The 14,692-nt window shown below is 38.0% G+C and overlaps 1 protein-coding gene across 7 annotated transcripts in view; it reads left to right on the forward strand.

Annotated features, from left to right (window-relative positions):
• Positions 1-14,679, forward strand: part of LOC133413778 (anthrax toxin receptor 2-like) — a 17,738-nt gene extending 3,059 nt beyond the window's left edge. For 5 of the 7 annotated variants that reach the window (XM_061698558.1, XM_061698559.1, XM_061698561.1 and 2 more), the window contains 17 exons: positions 1-55; positions 480-551; positions 1,603-1,674; positions 1,802-1,883; positions 2,658-2,762; positions 3,727-3,795; positions 5,106-5,186; positions 5,283-5,343; positions 5,428-5,523; positions 7,613-7,682; positions 8,687-8,765; positions 11,279-11,374; positions 11,459-11,509; positions 12,653-12,748; positions 12,860-13,033; positions 13,126-13,206; positions 14,062-14,679. The exon at positions 1-55 is cut by the window's left edge. In XM_061698558.1, the coding sequence (XP_061554542.1) occupies positions 1-55; positions 480-551; positions 1,603-1,674; positions 1,802-1,883; positions 2,658-2,762; positions 3,727-3,795; positions 5,106-5,186; positions 5,283-5,343; positions 5,428-5,523; positions 7,613-7,682; positions 8,687-8,765; positions 11,279-11,374; positions 11,459-11,509; positions 12,653-12,748; positions 12,860-13,033; positions 13,126-13,206; positions 14,062-14,094 (1,373 nt within the window). In that variant the 3' untranslated portion in view covers positions 14,095-14,679. Of the gene's footprint in view, positions 56-479; positions 552-1,602; positions 1,675-1,801; positions 1,884-2,657; positions 2,763-3,726; positions 3,796-5,105; positions 5,187-5,282; positions 5,344-5,427; positions 5,524-7,612; positions 7,683-8,686; positions 8,766-11,278; positions 11,375-11,458; positions 11,510-12,652; positions 12,749-12,842; positions 13,034-13,125; positions 13,207-14,061 lie in introns of those variants that run through there. The other 2 variants (XM_061698562.1, XM_061698564.1) reach the window with 2 other exon arrangements.
• The last annotated feature ends 13 nt before the right edge of the window (positions 14,680-14,692 follow it).

A 14,692-nucleotide genomic window follows, 5' to 3' on the forward strand; every position in this document is an offset into this window, starting at 1 on the left:
ATGGCGACGAAGAGTCCTGCAATGCTGCATTCGATGTTTATTTTGTTTTGGACAGGTGAGACATATGAGCATGCATAGTCAGCAGAGTGGGCATTCGTTTCAATGTGCAGCACTGGATGCTCGTTGTCCTTGTATGGTTTTGTTTAGTTTGCATGTTCCCACTGCTCCACTGCAAATTTATTCTTATACCCTTAAACCTTAACTTGAACTTGAATTTTGGGAAAAGTGACTCGAACAATCCTTTATGTTTGATATAGTAACATAAAAGGTTTGTCATTACAAACAAGACAATAAACATGGGATTAAATGTCAGAGTAATTCAAAACTGAAGGCAGAATTGCATGCCCCTCGTGTATTGGATCTTACTAGGTTGTGGCCGTGTAGCAAATGTTGCGATCGGTGAGATATAACGACATCAGATGAAAACCCACACTCTTGCAGGAAAGACAACTATTGCTCCCTCTTTACTTTGTTTGCAGGTCACAAAGTGTGTCGGGACACTGGCATGAGATCTATAGATTTGTGGAGCAGCTCACCAATAAGTTTGTCAGGTGGGTGAGGGGACCTTTTATCACCTTTCTTGTTACTTCAAAGTCCTCTTCCACATACAGTACTGTACATCCTCTGAGAAGCATTTTCAAAACAAAGCCAGAGGTGATGTTTATAGGGCTTTAAAGTACTATTGTGAGTTTAAATTCATGGTTCTAAAAGGATTTGATACACCTACAGGAAGAAACATGGAGGACAATATGGGTTTGGTTACAACAGCTTCCGTGAGAAGAAATGTTGTGTCTGTGGGAATTTTTGTCCATTCATCCAGAAGAGCATTTATGGAGCTGGGAGAGGGCTCGCAATTTCTCATGTAGGTGTTGTTGATGTGCTTGAGGTGATGGAGCAATTAGGTTTCCCCACACCAAACTCATCTCAGCAAGCCTTCTTGGACCCTCATTTGCACACTGGGGCAGTCACACTGGAACAGAAAAGTTCCCTCCTCAAACTGTTTCCACACAGTCAGAAGCTTAGAATGTATTAAGTTATTGTAACTCTCTATTGTCAGGCTTCTTTTTCACAAAGTCTCTCAACACTCTCCAGCCGGTTCAAAATGGTGCTCGAGGGTTGACTAAAACTAGGAGAAACTGGGTGAATTAGAAGGCTTTCTAAATGTGAACATATTGTTAAATGTCAGCATCATTCCAAACTGAGCCTTATTATCTTTTTAAAGGCATAATTTCTTTTATGCCGCTCTTGTAATGGATCTTATTGGGTTGTGCGTGTTGCTTAATTAAGGTTGTGGTGGACGATGTTACGTACTAGTATAGCGTAATAGCGGTAAAAATCTACCACCTGTCTGCTTCACAAAGTCTCCAAATACACATTCATAATGCTTCTGCTCGTGTGCTGACTATAACTAGAGGGATATGTCTCAAAGTAATAATAATACTGCTACAGGTACTAATAACTGGAGCGCCTTTCAACGGGACTGGTAAGGATGCTTGATAAATGAGATAACTTCTGTTGTGAATTGTTGCTATACAAAATACAATTTTCAGTTTTTGAAATGACATTCGTGTGTGTGTGTGTGTGTGTGTGTGTGTGTTTCAGTCCCACGATGAGGGTGTCCTATATTGTATTTTCAACCCGAGCGGTTGTAATCCTGCCATTAACTGAAGACAGGTACTTCCTCCTCCTCTCTTCCAAAATGGAAAACCACAGATAAGCAGATTACACAGAAACTTCTCTCTTATCAGTGTTGTGTACATTTGAACCTGTACTGTCCACAATGTGGTTTCTGGCTTTACAGGTCCGAGATAGATGAGGGTTTGACTAAACTGAGCCAAACCAAACCCACTGGTTTAACATTTATGCATGAAGGCTTGAAAGCAGTACGTATTTGTTATTCTTATTCCTTATTTTGCATTCTTATTATTGGCTTCTTATTATTATTCATATTAGCAAGGAAGCAGCCCTTTGAGAATATACCATGTTGAATGGGTTCTAATCATAGCTAAAACTAAAGTACTGGAGTCCTCAGTCGAGCACAGGTGACAAACTCAAGGCCCGGAGGCCAGATCCGGTCCGCCACATTTTATGTCGCGCCCGAAAAGCTAATCGTGTGCATCAACTCCCATGATTCTTCCTAAAATCTGTACCAAAATTTCAAATTGTCATTTGTAAGAAATAATGTTAAAATACTGCAAGCATTTTTTTGTTACCAATCCCCTTTTTTCACAGTTACTGAACAACCAAATATCCTTCACTTCTGATTTAAAAATTGGCTATCCATCAATGTCTGTTTGACTTATTTAAAAAAGGCCGTTCATCTGCATTACTTGATCCCAATGCAAGTGGACTTGGACAGCGAAAAGTGGAAAATACATTTTCATACGGCTTTATCCAGCTCCTCACTAAAATGTAATGGGTTTATGTTTCATTTTTCGTGCCGCTCCCTTACTATGACATTTCCCCTTCCATAAACTCACATTGCACATGTGTATTCATTGACTATTGGCTTGTGTATGCAATGCACACAGTAGGTACAATCCTCTCATGAGATGAATAGTTTATCATCCATCAAAAGAGAACAAATAAATGATTAAATGTCGTTATGCAATGTAGACGCTAAATGTAGCCACGTTTGGTTGGCTTTTACTCGTAAGGTGTTGGAACAGATGATGACACAAACGACGCCGTCTCGCAGCATCATCATCGTTCTGACTGACGGCGAGCTGGAGGTGTACCCCTTCCAGCTGAGTGTGGAGGAGGTGACATGCACGCATGCACACGCACGCACACACATAGTTGTAGTTTGCAGCAGTGCACTGCATCATAATGAACAGTAATATTTTGTGTAAGTGTATTTTTTTAAGTAGTTTTATTGTTACTGTATATTGATTTCTACTATTTTTTCAAATGGTGTTTTTACCTTGTTTTATACTTTTCTTACATCACTGGTATTTTATCCATATACATGTATTGTTAGTATTATTATTAACACCATCTCCCAGTATGATACGGTGCTTTTAAAGACCACTCCACACTACAACCACATAATAAATATTTGTTAAATGAATCCCTTTCTGACAGTATTATTATATATATCATATTATTGTTGTGAAGGCAAGTATACCTAACAAGTGTCTCACTGTGTAAGCAGCCGACCTGTAACAACACAAGTGAAGTCATTATATTTATTCATTCTTGACTTAAACTAACCATAACAAACAACAGTATTGTGTATGTTTCTTCATTTCCTTCGTAAATTATGCTAGTGCACTAAGCGAATCCTCCTCTGCAGCTTTGTTTTTGCTTTAACCAGTCTATAAATAGCCACATTATGTTTTTACCTGTTTAAACAATACATCTTTCATGATATAGGACACAGTAAATGACATGTTAAGCATGCGATGCAACAAACCATTCAATTTGATTACTCTTTCCATAAATTCAATCGAGTAATGGCAGAAAAGTGCCACTATTTTTATTTATTTCTATACATTTCCCGTCAAACTCACTCCCCATTTTGAAAAACAAGGCCTTCGCTACCAGCTGTTCTTATGTGGTTTCGCGTATGTACACATGTTGAAGTCTAGCAGACTGCACTATGGATGATAATTGAACAATTAAGGATTTATTTTAATTATTCATTAGTATTATTTTGTGATAGTTTCTTTGTTGTCCCCATTTCCTTCTCCACTTGATCTAACTTGCTGTTTGTGTCGCCTGCAGGCTAACAAAGCCAGAACCTTTGGAGCCCGAGTATACTGTGTCGGGGTCATGGGCTATGACCACAGGCAGGTAGTACTTCTATGATGTTTTCACTCTGTCACACTGAGCGGTTTATTTGTCTCTTGGTGTGTGTGTGTGTGTGTGCGTGTTTGTGTTTTTGGGTTGTCAGTTGAGGTCCCACTAAAAGATGAATAAAAAGCCGAGGACAAGGCTTTTAAGCTCAAGCCTGACTGTGGTTTTTGTGAAAACATTGTTAGGCAACATGTTTTCACTCAGATACTTGGATTTCTCCGTGTGCATTTGTCGGATTGTTTGCGTGCCAATGGCCACATAGAAGAAAGGATCAAATTTAATGCTATGTCATAAAGTTCCACTGAGCGCTTCACATGTCAAAGCAAATACTATTGATTTTCAATCTGAAGCCACTTTCACAAAGCCCATAAAGATACTGATACTGTAACTGACAAAGTATCAAAGGCATAACAGAGGAGGATTGTTTTAAGAGTGTTAAGTTTAATACCCGAGACTGCCACCACCTGCCCCATTGTGTTCAAAGCAATTGACGCTGTTCGGAACGTAGCCAGATGCGTTTGAACACACACACAGACTAGAAAATGGCCCACTTTGGTGAGTTCTGTATGAAAGGAACATGCAAGTGGATGCCATCATCTATTGTCAACTGAGCTCGTTATCTGCTGTGCTAATTTTATGGAAAGACAGTATGAAACTGAAAGGGGCTGAAGTCGGACACACAACTGCTGGAATTATGTTGTAGCTTAATGCGTTTAAATATTATTTTTCCAGAGATGACAATCGCCCTGATTTGCCGGAAGGCCCAGGAGGCAGAAATCAGTAAAACTAACAGAAGTATCATCGATCCTTGTACTTTCAAAATAACAATATGGTCATAACCCTTTGAGCAACTGATATTTGAACACAAACAACACACTAAAACATTTAGACAGAAAATATACCAATACACACAGTCATACATTATTCATATTCTCTGGGGAAAAAAAAAAAAACTACAAACATTATTGCAGCTTACTGAGTTACTCAGCTGTGAAACACTTCTTTGTATATTATGGACGTCTGTATTATACTACCCCGTAGTGTCCGAGGTATGCACACCAGAAGGAGTACAATGTAAATGGGCATTGAAGCATTATGTTATGCTTCCTGACAAGCTGGAGATGAAAGGTTCTTGTCATTTTCTTCTTTCAATGCTGCTATAGAGAACAATAACACACACAAAAAAGCCACTGACTGAATGAATGCTGAAACGTAAACAACCATACATACAAATATTCTGAGTTAACAAGCTTATGTCTTAGGTAGTCGATTGTGTATTTTATGGAATTTTTTTCTTTGTCCTGCAGCTTGTTCAAATAGCTGACAGTGCGGCGCAAGTCTTCCCCGTGTTGTTGGGCTTTCATGCTCTCAAAGATGTCGTCGGCTCGGTGAGATTTGATCACAAACCGTGCAAATCATTCATGTGTAGCGAGGCCACGTGGAACTCGAAATCCATTTTTGACTTGACCTTCTTCTCCACTCAGATCCTAAAGGAGTCCTGCTCGGAAGGCTTCACGATAGAACCGGCAAGTGTTTGCGTAAATGGTATGTCGCTTAAATGTAGTAGTACATGTGTGATGATTCCGTATTGTAACATCACATTACAACAGTATGCATGTTTGTCTGCAGAGTCTTTCAATGTGGTGCTGCGAGGAAGTGGCTACAGCGGATCAAAGAGGACAGACGACGTTCTCTGCTTCCTCACAGTCGGTCAAGACACGTACAGTGAGTAAAATCCATCAAAGGAGACATATTATGGATTTTAAACAGTTCCTAGGTGTCTTGATATAACGTTAGTTGTGCAAAATACACAGGGGGATAAAGTAGGCAGCAGCCCGGCAAAATAAATTTGTCACCGATTCAACGACTTTTACTGAGGAGGAGAAGACGACGACCAGCGGCAGCAAGGAAAAGTACGGAAGCGTATTGTTGCCACACCAAAAAAAAAAAAAAAAGGTTCACTATCACGTTATACCATGATACGTTTCATGTTATAACGTGATATACGTGTAATTTATCACATTATAACGTCAAACATATCACGTTATAACGTGATAGTGAACTTTTTTTTTTTTTTTTTGGTGTGGCAGCAATACGCTTCTGTAGAAAAGGGGACGTACTCATCCGATTATAAAGGCACAGCAGGATCTTGGGGAGTTCAGGCTCGTCCGTGAGCTTCTACTATTTGGAGTTCGCTTCGAGGTGTACTCTAGGCTTCTTCAAGTTTCTCCGTGATTTTTGTTTTTTTCACTGTAGCCTACAACACTGCCAAAATATCTGAAATCACTCTGCCACCATCTCTGCTGCGGCTTTGGCGACGATGCACTGCGCTTTGCTTTGTACAGTGTGAAATGTCCTTTAGCACTATAATAGATTTTGGTCGCTATGCTGGGTGACTTTTCCAAACTCTCTCGTGACTTTTTCTGTTTGTTTGTTAAAGTGATTATCACTAAAAATGGCAACTTTTTGTGGTGTTATTGGAGACTTTTGGAGACTCTGAGAGTCCCTTCAGAGAAGATGTTCAAATGAATGGCACATCGCACAAAACCGCCACTGGCTAATTCATGAATTAGTCATTTTCACACGAGCAACACAAACAATTACAAAGACGACTTTCATTATGTTTCCCCTTTTATCATTACATCGTAACTTTAGAGGTGATCTGCATGAAACTAAATATAGACTTTGGTTTAGTTTGGTATGGTATCCAGAAGTTGTGAAGTGGACCATATTAACTGTACGCTTTTTTGACATCCTTTGTAGGCGTATCAATTAGGAACGAGCGTTCACTTCATTTTAAATCAGCAGTTTTCAAAATTGTATATACATAAATTTGTTAATATATGGAATATAGACGTATTGTGCTGCTGTTTACAGCCAAGTGCTGTTGTGAGCTCCTTTTTGCCTCAGTTGCCTCGAGACACCATTACCGGTAATCAAAAATCGATTCCAAACAATAGACAACCCATCTGACTCAATAACGTCAGATATAATGATCTAATAATCAACAAATTGATTATCATGCCCATTCCTAGTACTAATTCCAGACCACGTTTAGGCCACTCCTTGGCCAAGCAATACAACAATTTGTGCTTCTTGTTTCGTGGTAAAAAAATAAAAAATTAAAAAATGCCTCACTGCACTGCTGTTCTTCAGCAAATGTATTTGTCGTTCCACTGTTTCGTGTTGGCATGATGTCACTTTATTTAAAAAGATGAACTTGCTCTCACCTCCTCCCGCTAATACAGATGTAAACGCAAGCCAGATCATGTTACCAACTCTTGCGAAATCACTCTGTAAAGTACTGTAAAGTACCGTTTGTTACAACCATTGCTTTTTACTATTGAGGATCCAGGTTCTCAAGCAGTCTCTTGAAATACAATTACTCGTTGTCAGCATCTATAAAACGATATTATGTGCTGATCTCTGTACAGATCTCTGTGCTGCGAAGGAGAACCAAACAGCTTTTTATCGACTGTAGCCAGAGAACAGAGGAGGCATTATGAGACTGGAAGGATGGAAGGAAGGAGGAGGGGAGGATGAGACTCTAATATAAGATGTATGGAGAATAGTGGAATTATTACATGAATAGAGGACATGACGCTAGATGATTAGATCATACTTCATTTCTTTCTGTTTATTTCACTTTATTATCCCAACAACCACACAAAATAAAGACTTTAAACACCTCACAGAATTTAAAATAATGATATAAGACTGCAATGGCTCGTCAAATCGTCACCTGATTTGACTGGCAATAATATGACGATCCAAAAGTGGGAAAAAGGACATTTACTCGGTTGTTTCTTCACAGGACAGAAGGCAACACTCGTTAGAGAAGGTCATCTGCTTTGTCCTGCCCCTGTGCTGCATGAGGCTGGACAGTAAGTACTGTACATGCATGCACGCACACACACAAATGCCACTACATACAACAGCCATAATGATAAGCATATTGTTAAATGGATAACTCTGTGATTGTGTTAGTTACGGTCATCAACTTGAGTGAAGTTCTCATATCAATCTATTGTACTTATTTAAACTAAACGAGGAATTCGCTGAACGTCTGGGCATAAATGTAAGGGATATATCAATTAATTATTATTAAATTATAAAGTAATATTAAAAAAAAAGAAGCAAAAACATCAAAAAAAGAATAATAACAACACTATGTGTAATAAAATAATAATGAAGCATTAATGTCAGTAATGCTGGATACAAAATAGAACACTACAGTATCTGCAGTTTATTATAGTTGTATTTAATATTTTCAGTGTAGCAGATTTGTATGCCACACTAATGTGATATTTACTGTTTTGATGTTTAAAAGAGAACTTGGTATTTGATTAATAAGTGTGTAGGTGTGGATGAAGTGTATAGACAGTACATAACAACAACAACAAAAACGGCAGTCGGTGCAGGGGACCAAGCCATGCCGAGAATAGGGAAAATCAGTGAATAGTTGATTGATTGAGAGTGAGTCTTTTTATGACATCACCTCATCAGAATTTAGGACCGCACGTTTGCTTCGGACATAGTTCAGACCCATATGGTAAAAATATGCATTCATGTGAGTAACCTTTACAGTGTTTAAGCTACAACAACTTGCCGATCATTTGCCTACAATTTCTCAACATTGTGTCCACTTTATCGCCAACCAAGGAAATGTGCTTCCAATATAATAAGAAATGAACAATGGAAATGACTTCCCTTTCCCAATGAGTCAGTGGTCCTCGCACTAATGGTGTAGGAAGCTGGCAAGGTCACCAAGATGCCTGACCCTCATAAGGTCTTTCATTGTGTAACAAGCAAGAATTAAGACACTGCTGGATGGTGCATGTGTTCCTTGTGCATGTGTGACTTGTGTCCTTCCCCTCCCTTTTTGCAGATCAGTTGAGGTGCTGGTGAGTTTAAACAATGGATGGTCTTACATATCTGCTCCCATCACCATCCACGCCACAAACTGTGTGAGTATCTGTCTTACAGTACATAAATAAAAACACACACAGTTAGTACTGTCAATCATCATGTATGTGAAGAAATCTACTATAATTAACCTACAGTCAAATATACTCCGTCTACTGCATCTCAATAAATTTGAATATTTTGGCAACCTTACTTTAATTCAGTAGTTAAATTCAAAAAGTGAAACTCATATTATTTAGATCCACTGCACACAGAGTGAAATATTTCACGTTTTAATAATTCTGATGATTGCAGTTTACACTAGCGGCACGGTGGTCGACTGGTTAGCACATCTGCCTCACAGTTCTGAGGACTGGGTTTCAAATACCAGCCCTGCCTGTGTGGAGTTTGCATGTTTCTCTGGCTACTCCGGTTTCCTCCCACATCCCAAAAACATGTTGGAGACTCTAAATTGCCCATAGTTGTGAATGTCAGTGCGAATGGTTGTTTGTTTATATGTGCCCTGCGATTGGCGGGTGACCAGTTGAGGGTGAACCCCGCATGTTGCCCAGTCAGCTGGCATTGGCTCCAGCACGTCCGCGACCCTAGTGACGATAGGTGGTACAGACATTGGATGGATGGACAGTTTACACTTAACAAAAACCCCAAATTCACCATCTCAAGGAATTACAATATTACGTAAGAAACTATCAAAATTATTTTTCATACACAAACGAGGTCTGAATTGGCCTTCTCAAAATTATTTGCGATGTGTTTAATGAATCTTTGTAATACATAAATCTTAACTTTTTAAATTAAACTCCGATAATAAATGGGCTTTTTGACAATGTTCCAGACTATAATCCTAGCTGATGTGTTTTGTTTAGTTGTTTTATATCGTTTATTGCCATTTATTGTTTTCTCGAAAACAAATGTAGCATGAATAAAACTACAGAACTACAGGAAAAAAAACACAAAAAAGGTTTTCCACCATTAATGTGACCTATAACCAGAGGTGGTTAGAGTAGCCAAATATTGTACTCAAGTAAGAGTACTGTTACCTTTGAATAATATGACTCAGGTAAAAGTAAAAAGTAGTCCTCCAAATAATTACTTGACAGTAAGAAAGTACTCAGTGGGAAAAAAAACTACTCAAGTACTGAGTAACTAGTGTATAACTTCTGATTGCTGAACAATATCACTTAATCTTAAACATCCATCCATCCATTTTCTGAGCCGCTTCTCCTCACGAGGGTCGCGGGGTTGCTGGTGCCTATCCCAGCTGTCATCGGGCAGGAGGCGGGTTACACCCTGAACTGGTTGCCAGCCAATCGCAGGGCACATAGAAACAAACAACCATTTGCACTCAAAATAATAAATACAATTTTGCAAAATGAAATGCTTGTAAAACAACAAATTAAGGCAAATTCAGCTCCAAGAAAGGGTCTTGTACTATTCTGTTTGTTAAACCGCGCGATACTGTAGGCTCACCAGGCAGATTACAAAAACAGGAACAAGGCTGCAGTGGATATAAAAAGTATACACACCCTTGTTCAATGTCAGGTTTTTGTGTTGTAAAAGAATTTTGGTCAAGATAAATCGTTTTCAACAGAACCTACCCCAAAAGATGCATGATTAAGAGTTACTTGTGACCATAAAATAGTGCTAATATTGCCATATGCACAGCCAAAACAACAGTAAAAACATCTGTAACTTAACGCAAGGTGTTTTCTCAAGTTAGAAGTGGGCGGAAATACACAAGTTTGGGCAGTGACAAAAACTACGCTGCATGTTAAAGCTGTTGTTTTTCATAGTCTGTAATGTAAACACGAGTTGCGCGCGGCTGTTACGACTCACTTTGATTGGCCCGCGAAGCCCAATAGAAGACTTTGTGTGCGGCCGTGTGACATTCTTGTGTCAAACATCACTGTGTCAATCACGGTGGATTGGAGCAACGGCGCACGACGCGCAAGTCGCAAACGAAAGTCTAAAGATGTATCGCACACGCAATTATTGATAAATGAAAGTAGTGAGTGGCTTTTACTTGAGTAAAAGTAAAAAGTATGCTTTATTAAAACTACTCTGACTTAAGTGTTACTTAAGTAAATGTAATGGAGTAAATGTAGCGCGTTGCTACCCACCTCTGTTTATAACCCATACAATGCAATGGAAAAAAATATATTTTAGAGAGAAGACTATATAACTAACTAAATAAATAACTGAGATCATGTGGTTGGTTACACAAGTGCACACACCCTGCCATACATGGAAATGTGGTTGTTTCAGAATGAACCAATCACATTTAAACTCATGTTAAATGAGAGTCAGCACACACCCGAAACAATTTAAAGTGCCTCCGATTAACCCCAAATAAAGGTCATACTGTATGTTCTAGTAAGCGTTTGCATTTTTTTATTTATATATATCACCAAAAAAAAACTGGCATTTGAACAGGGGTGTGTAGACTTTTTATTTACACTGTAGCCACTGTTTTCCCCCATGTTGAGTAAACAAAGTCCTATTAATAACAAATTCAACCAGATCTGAGTTGTTCCATTTTGTGTATATGTCACAGTCAGATGGGAGTTGGGTGTTGTGGCTGCTGTTGGCTCTTTTGCTGTTGGTGATTCTTGGTCTGCTTTGGTGGTTCTGGCCTCTGTGCTGCACCGTGGTGAGTGTGCACACATGTTTGGAAGCACAAACCTTAAACTCAAAAAACACAATGGGAAGTGTCTACTGCTTATCTTCACTACAGGTGATCAGAGACCCTCCACCCTCTCGCCCTCCTCCTCCCCTTCCTATACTTGTGAGTAGACCAACGAATACAAAAGAATAATAAACCACATAATTAGTAAACATCAGTAGATGTATTGTGGTAAATGATTATTAGTGACTACTCAATTATTAGGCTTTTTTTTTACGAAACAGAGCAACATCTACCGACTATTATTGGTACTGCAAATGTAGTATTTTTTTTCTTCTTTTAACTTCAAGTTGCTCATTAGCACAACAGTATTATTGTGTGTCCGACACATTTGTATAGTTCTCTTATTTAAATGTGATTTACATAATACTAGTTTTTAAAGAGACTTAAAAGAAATCGAATGGGAAGAAGAATGGGAAAATGCAGAAATAAATACGTTTGTGATCCAATCCAATATACAGTATTGATATTGGCATGAACCCTACTCTCGGCACTGACTAGCTATGTACAGTTATGGAAAAAAATATTAGACCACCCTTGTTTCTTCAATTTCTTGTTCATTTTAATGCCTGGTACAACTAAAGAACCTGAATGATACAATGAATGCAACAAAACTGCAGCTGATTCCATAATACTCTGTCCTATTTGACATGCGTAAGCTTCATTGTATTCCCAGTGATTTTGGTTATTATCAAGAAAACCATGGAAAATGGCGAAATATCAGCTCTTAAACTCTTATGAGCTATTTTTGTTTTCATCAATGTTTATTCAAACAGATGTAACCTTTGTTGTACCAGGCCTTGGACATGAACAAGAAACTGAAGAAACAAAAATGGCCTAATAATTTCTTCCATAACTGTACATAAGTACCTGTATGAGGAGTTTATAATAATAAAATACAGGTGCATTGAAATAATTTGGAATATTGTGGAAAATGTCTTAAAAAGTTGTTCAATTCAAGTGAAATATTATATAGATTCACTGGACACACAGTGAACTATTTCATGATTTTATTTCTTACAATTTTGATCATGATAAAGACCATGGAATATGACGTGAGAAACTATCAAAATAATTTTCATGATAGAAATTAGCTTGAAAATTGACTTCTGAAAAATATTTTCCCATATGTTCAAAGAATGTGTGTAATATGTACACATGATAAAAAATGATGATGAAAAAAAAACTGTTGTGAGCATTCCTTCTTTGTTCTTTTAGCTCATTTTTATTACTGTTATTGTTTAGGAGCAAGAGGAAGACTTGTCTCCCAAACACAAGTGGCCCACAGTGGATGCGTCATACTATGGGGGGAGAGGTCCTGGTGGAATCAAACGCATGGAGGTGATTTAAAATGTGTTGGTAATGCCAATAACAAATAACATTGCAGGGAGTCGTTATCATTTTTTTATATCACAAAAAGCTGCCATTTGAACAGGGGTGTATGTACTGTAGGTCCGCTGGGGTCAGAAGGGCTCCACTGAGGAAGGCTCAAAGCTGGAGAAAGCCAAGAACGCGGTGGTCACCATACCAGATGAAGTAGAGGAGGATATCGGGCCTCGACCACCGCCAAGTCCTCCGCCTGGTTGGAACGCCGTACCGGAGCCCAAGTGGTACACTCCCATCAAGGTGAGAGAAGCGTTGTCATAGTTCGCATAGTAACCCTTCAATTAAATAAGCACCCATGCAACGTACGTCTGTGATTTTGATGTGACTTCCAGGGGCCTTTTGAAGCATTGTTGGCATTGTTGAGAAGGAAGTACGACAGAGTGGCAATCATGAGGCCATCACCTCATGACAAGGTAAAACATTTACTCTGTTTAAGTCATAGTGACAGCATGTTTCAATCAGTTGAGAAAAAAAACATTCTATACATCACTGTACTACATTGATTTGTTTGCAAATTAAGGGCAGCCTTATTTTATTTTATGTTAAAAAATCTGTAACTATAGGCTACTGTCATTAGCAGTTTGATTACAAGTTGTGTGCAGTTGTTGTTTTTAAATTAATACGTTGGAAAATTGTCGAAAGGTTTATTCATTTTAGTGGTTCAATTTGAAAAGTGAAACTCATATATAGATATTCATTAAAAACAACACAATTCCTACATCTTTTCGATATTTGCCCTGCAACCGGAGAGGCGCGGGTTTGTACCCCTCCCCAAGTGCATGTCGTCATTGTGTCTTTGGACAAGACACTTAACCCACATTGCTTATAAATGAATATGGTTGGATGTTTGGTTGTGGTCGGAGAATTGCAGCCACACTAGTAGCTGACCACCACGAGAGTGTGACTGTGGCGTGAATGAATAATGTACGTGATTGTAAAGTGTCTTTGTGTGCCTTGAAAAGCGTTACATAAGTCATATTTATTTTTATTCTTTTTATTATGAGTTAAATTTCTCCACATTAATAACTTGAGATGCACCACTGTGCTGCATTAATTAATTAACATTAAGTGTATGCACCTTTTTTTTTTATATTTGATGTATATTATGTGTTTTGAATGTTCTTTGCCTTTGTTCAGCTTTTTTTTGTTGAAAAGATCCATACATTGTTGTTTTTTTAAATAAAAGGAAAATGGCCAACTTTTTAAAGTATAAATTCAAGTTGTTGTTGTTTTTGTAATTTTACTGCAATGGTCTTCATTGTCCACAGGGCCGATGCATCAACTTCACCAGAGTTCACTGAAAATGAAACACAAACTACAATTTACAGGTGTGTTGTCATTAACTTTATATTATATATATATATATATATATATATATATATATATGTGTGTGTGTGTGTCAGTACTTATATATATATATATATATATAAGTATATATATATACTTATATATATATATATATATAAGTACTGACATCTAGTGGTGGCTTTGGTTTACAGTACCTGTATTTGTAAATTACAGTTAATTTGGAAGCAATCGGGAGTCAAACCAGGAAGTCAGTTTGCTTGCAGAGATTGTTTTTCTTCGTCATTTCGATCAGCAACCGTCCTCGTTTTTCATGGCATTGATTTTTAGTATTTTATGAATATATTTTAAGTTAAGTACAGAAGCGTATTGCTGCCACAACAGAAAAAATAGGTTGTTATTTGAACAACTTGAAATTTACTGTTTGAGCTTCAGAGTGAAGCTATTTGTAAAAAAATATATTTTGTTTGCTTGTAGTTTTACAAAAAAAGGAAAATATATGATACATTAAACTTGTGAACACAACATTTCAGTCTCTAGTGCTGTATCGTTCTTAAAATGTTGACGCTGTTAGGTCCCATCCTCACTAACGAG

This window comes from Phycodurus eques, chromosome 15, assembly GCF_024500275.1.
Source record: "Phycodurus eques isolate BA_2022a chromosome 15, UOR_Pequ_1.1, whole genome shotgun sequence".
Classification (NCBI taxonomy): domain Eukaryota; kingdom Metazoa; phylum Chordata; class Actinopteri; order Syngnathiformes; family Syngnathidae; genus Phycodurus; species Phycodurus eques.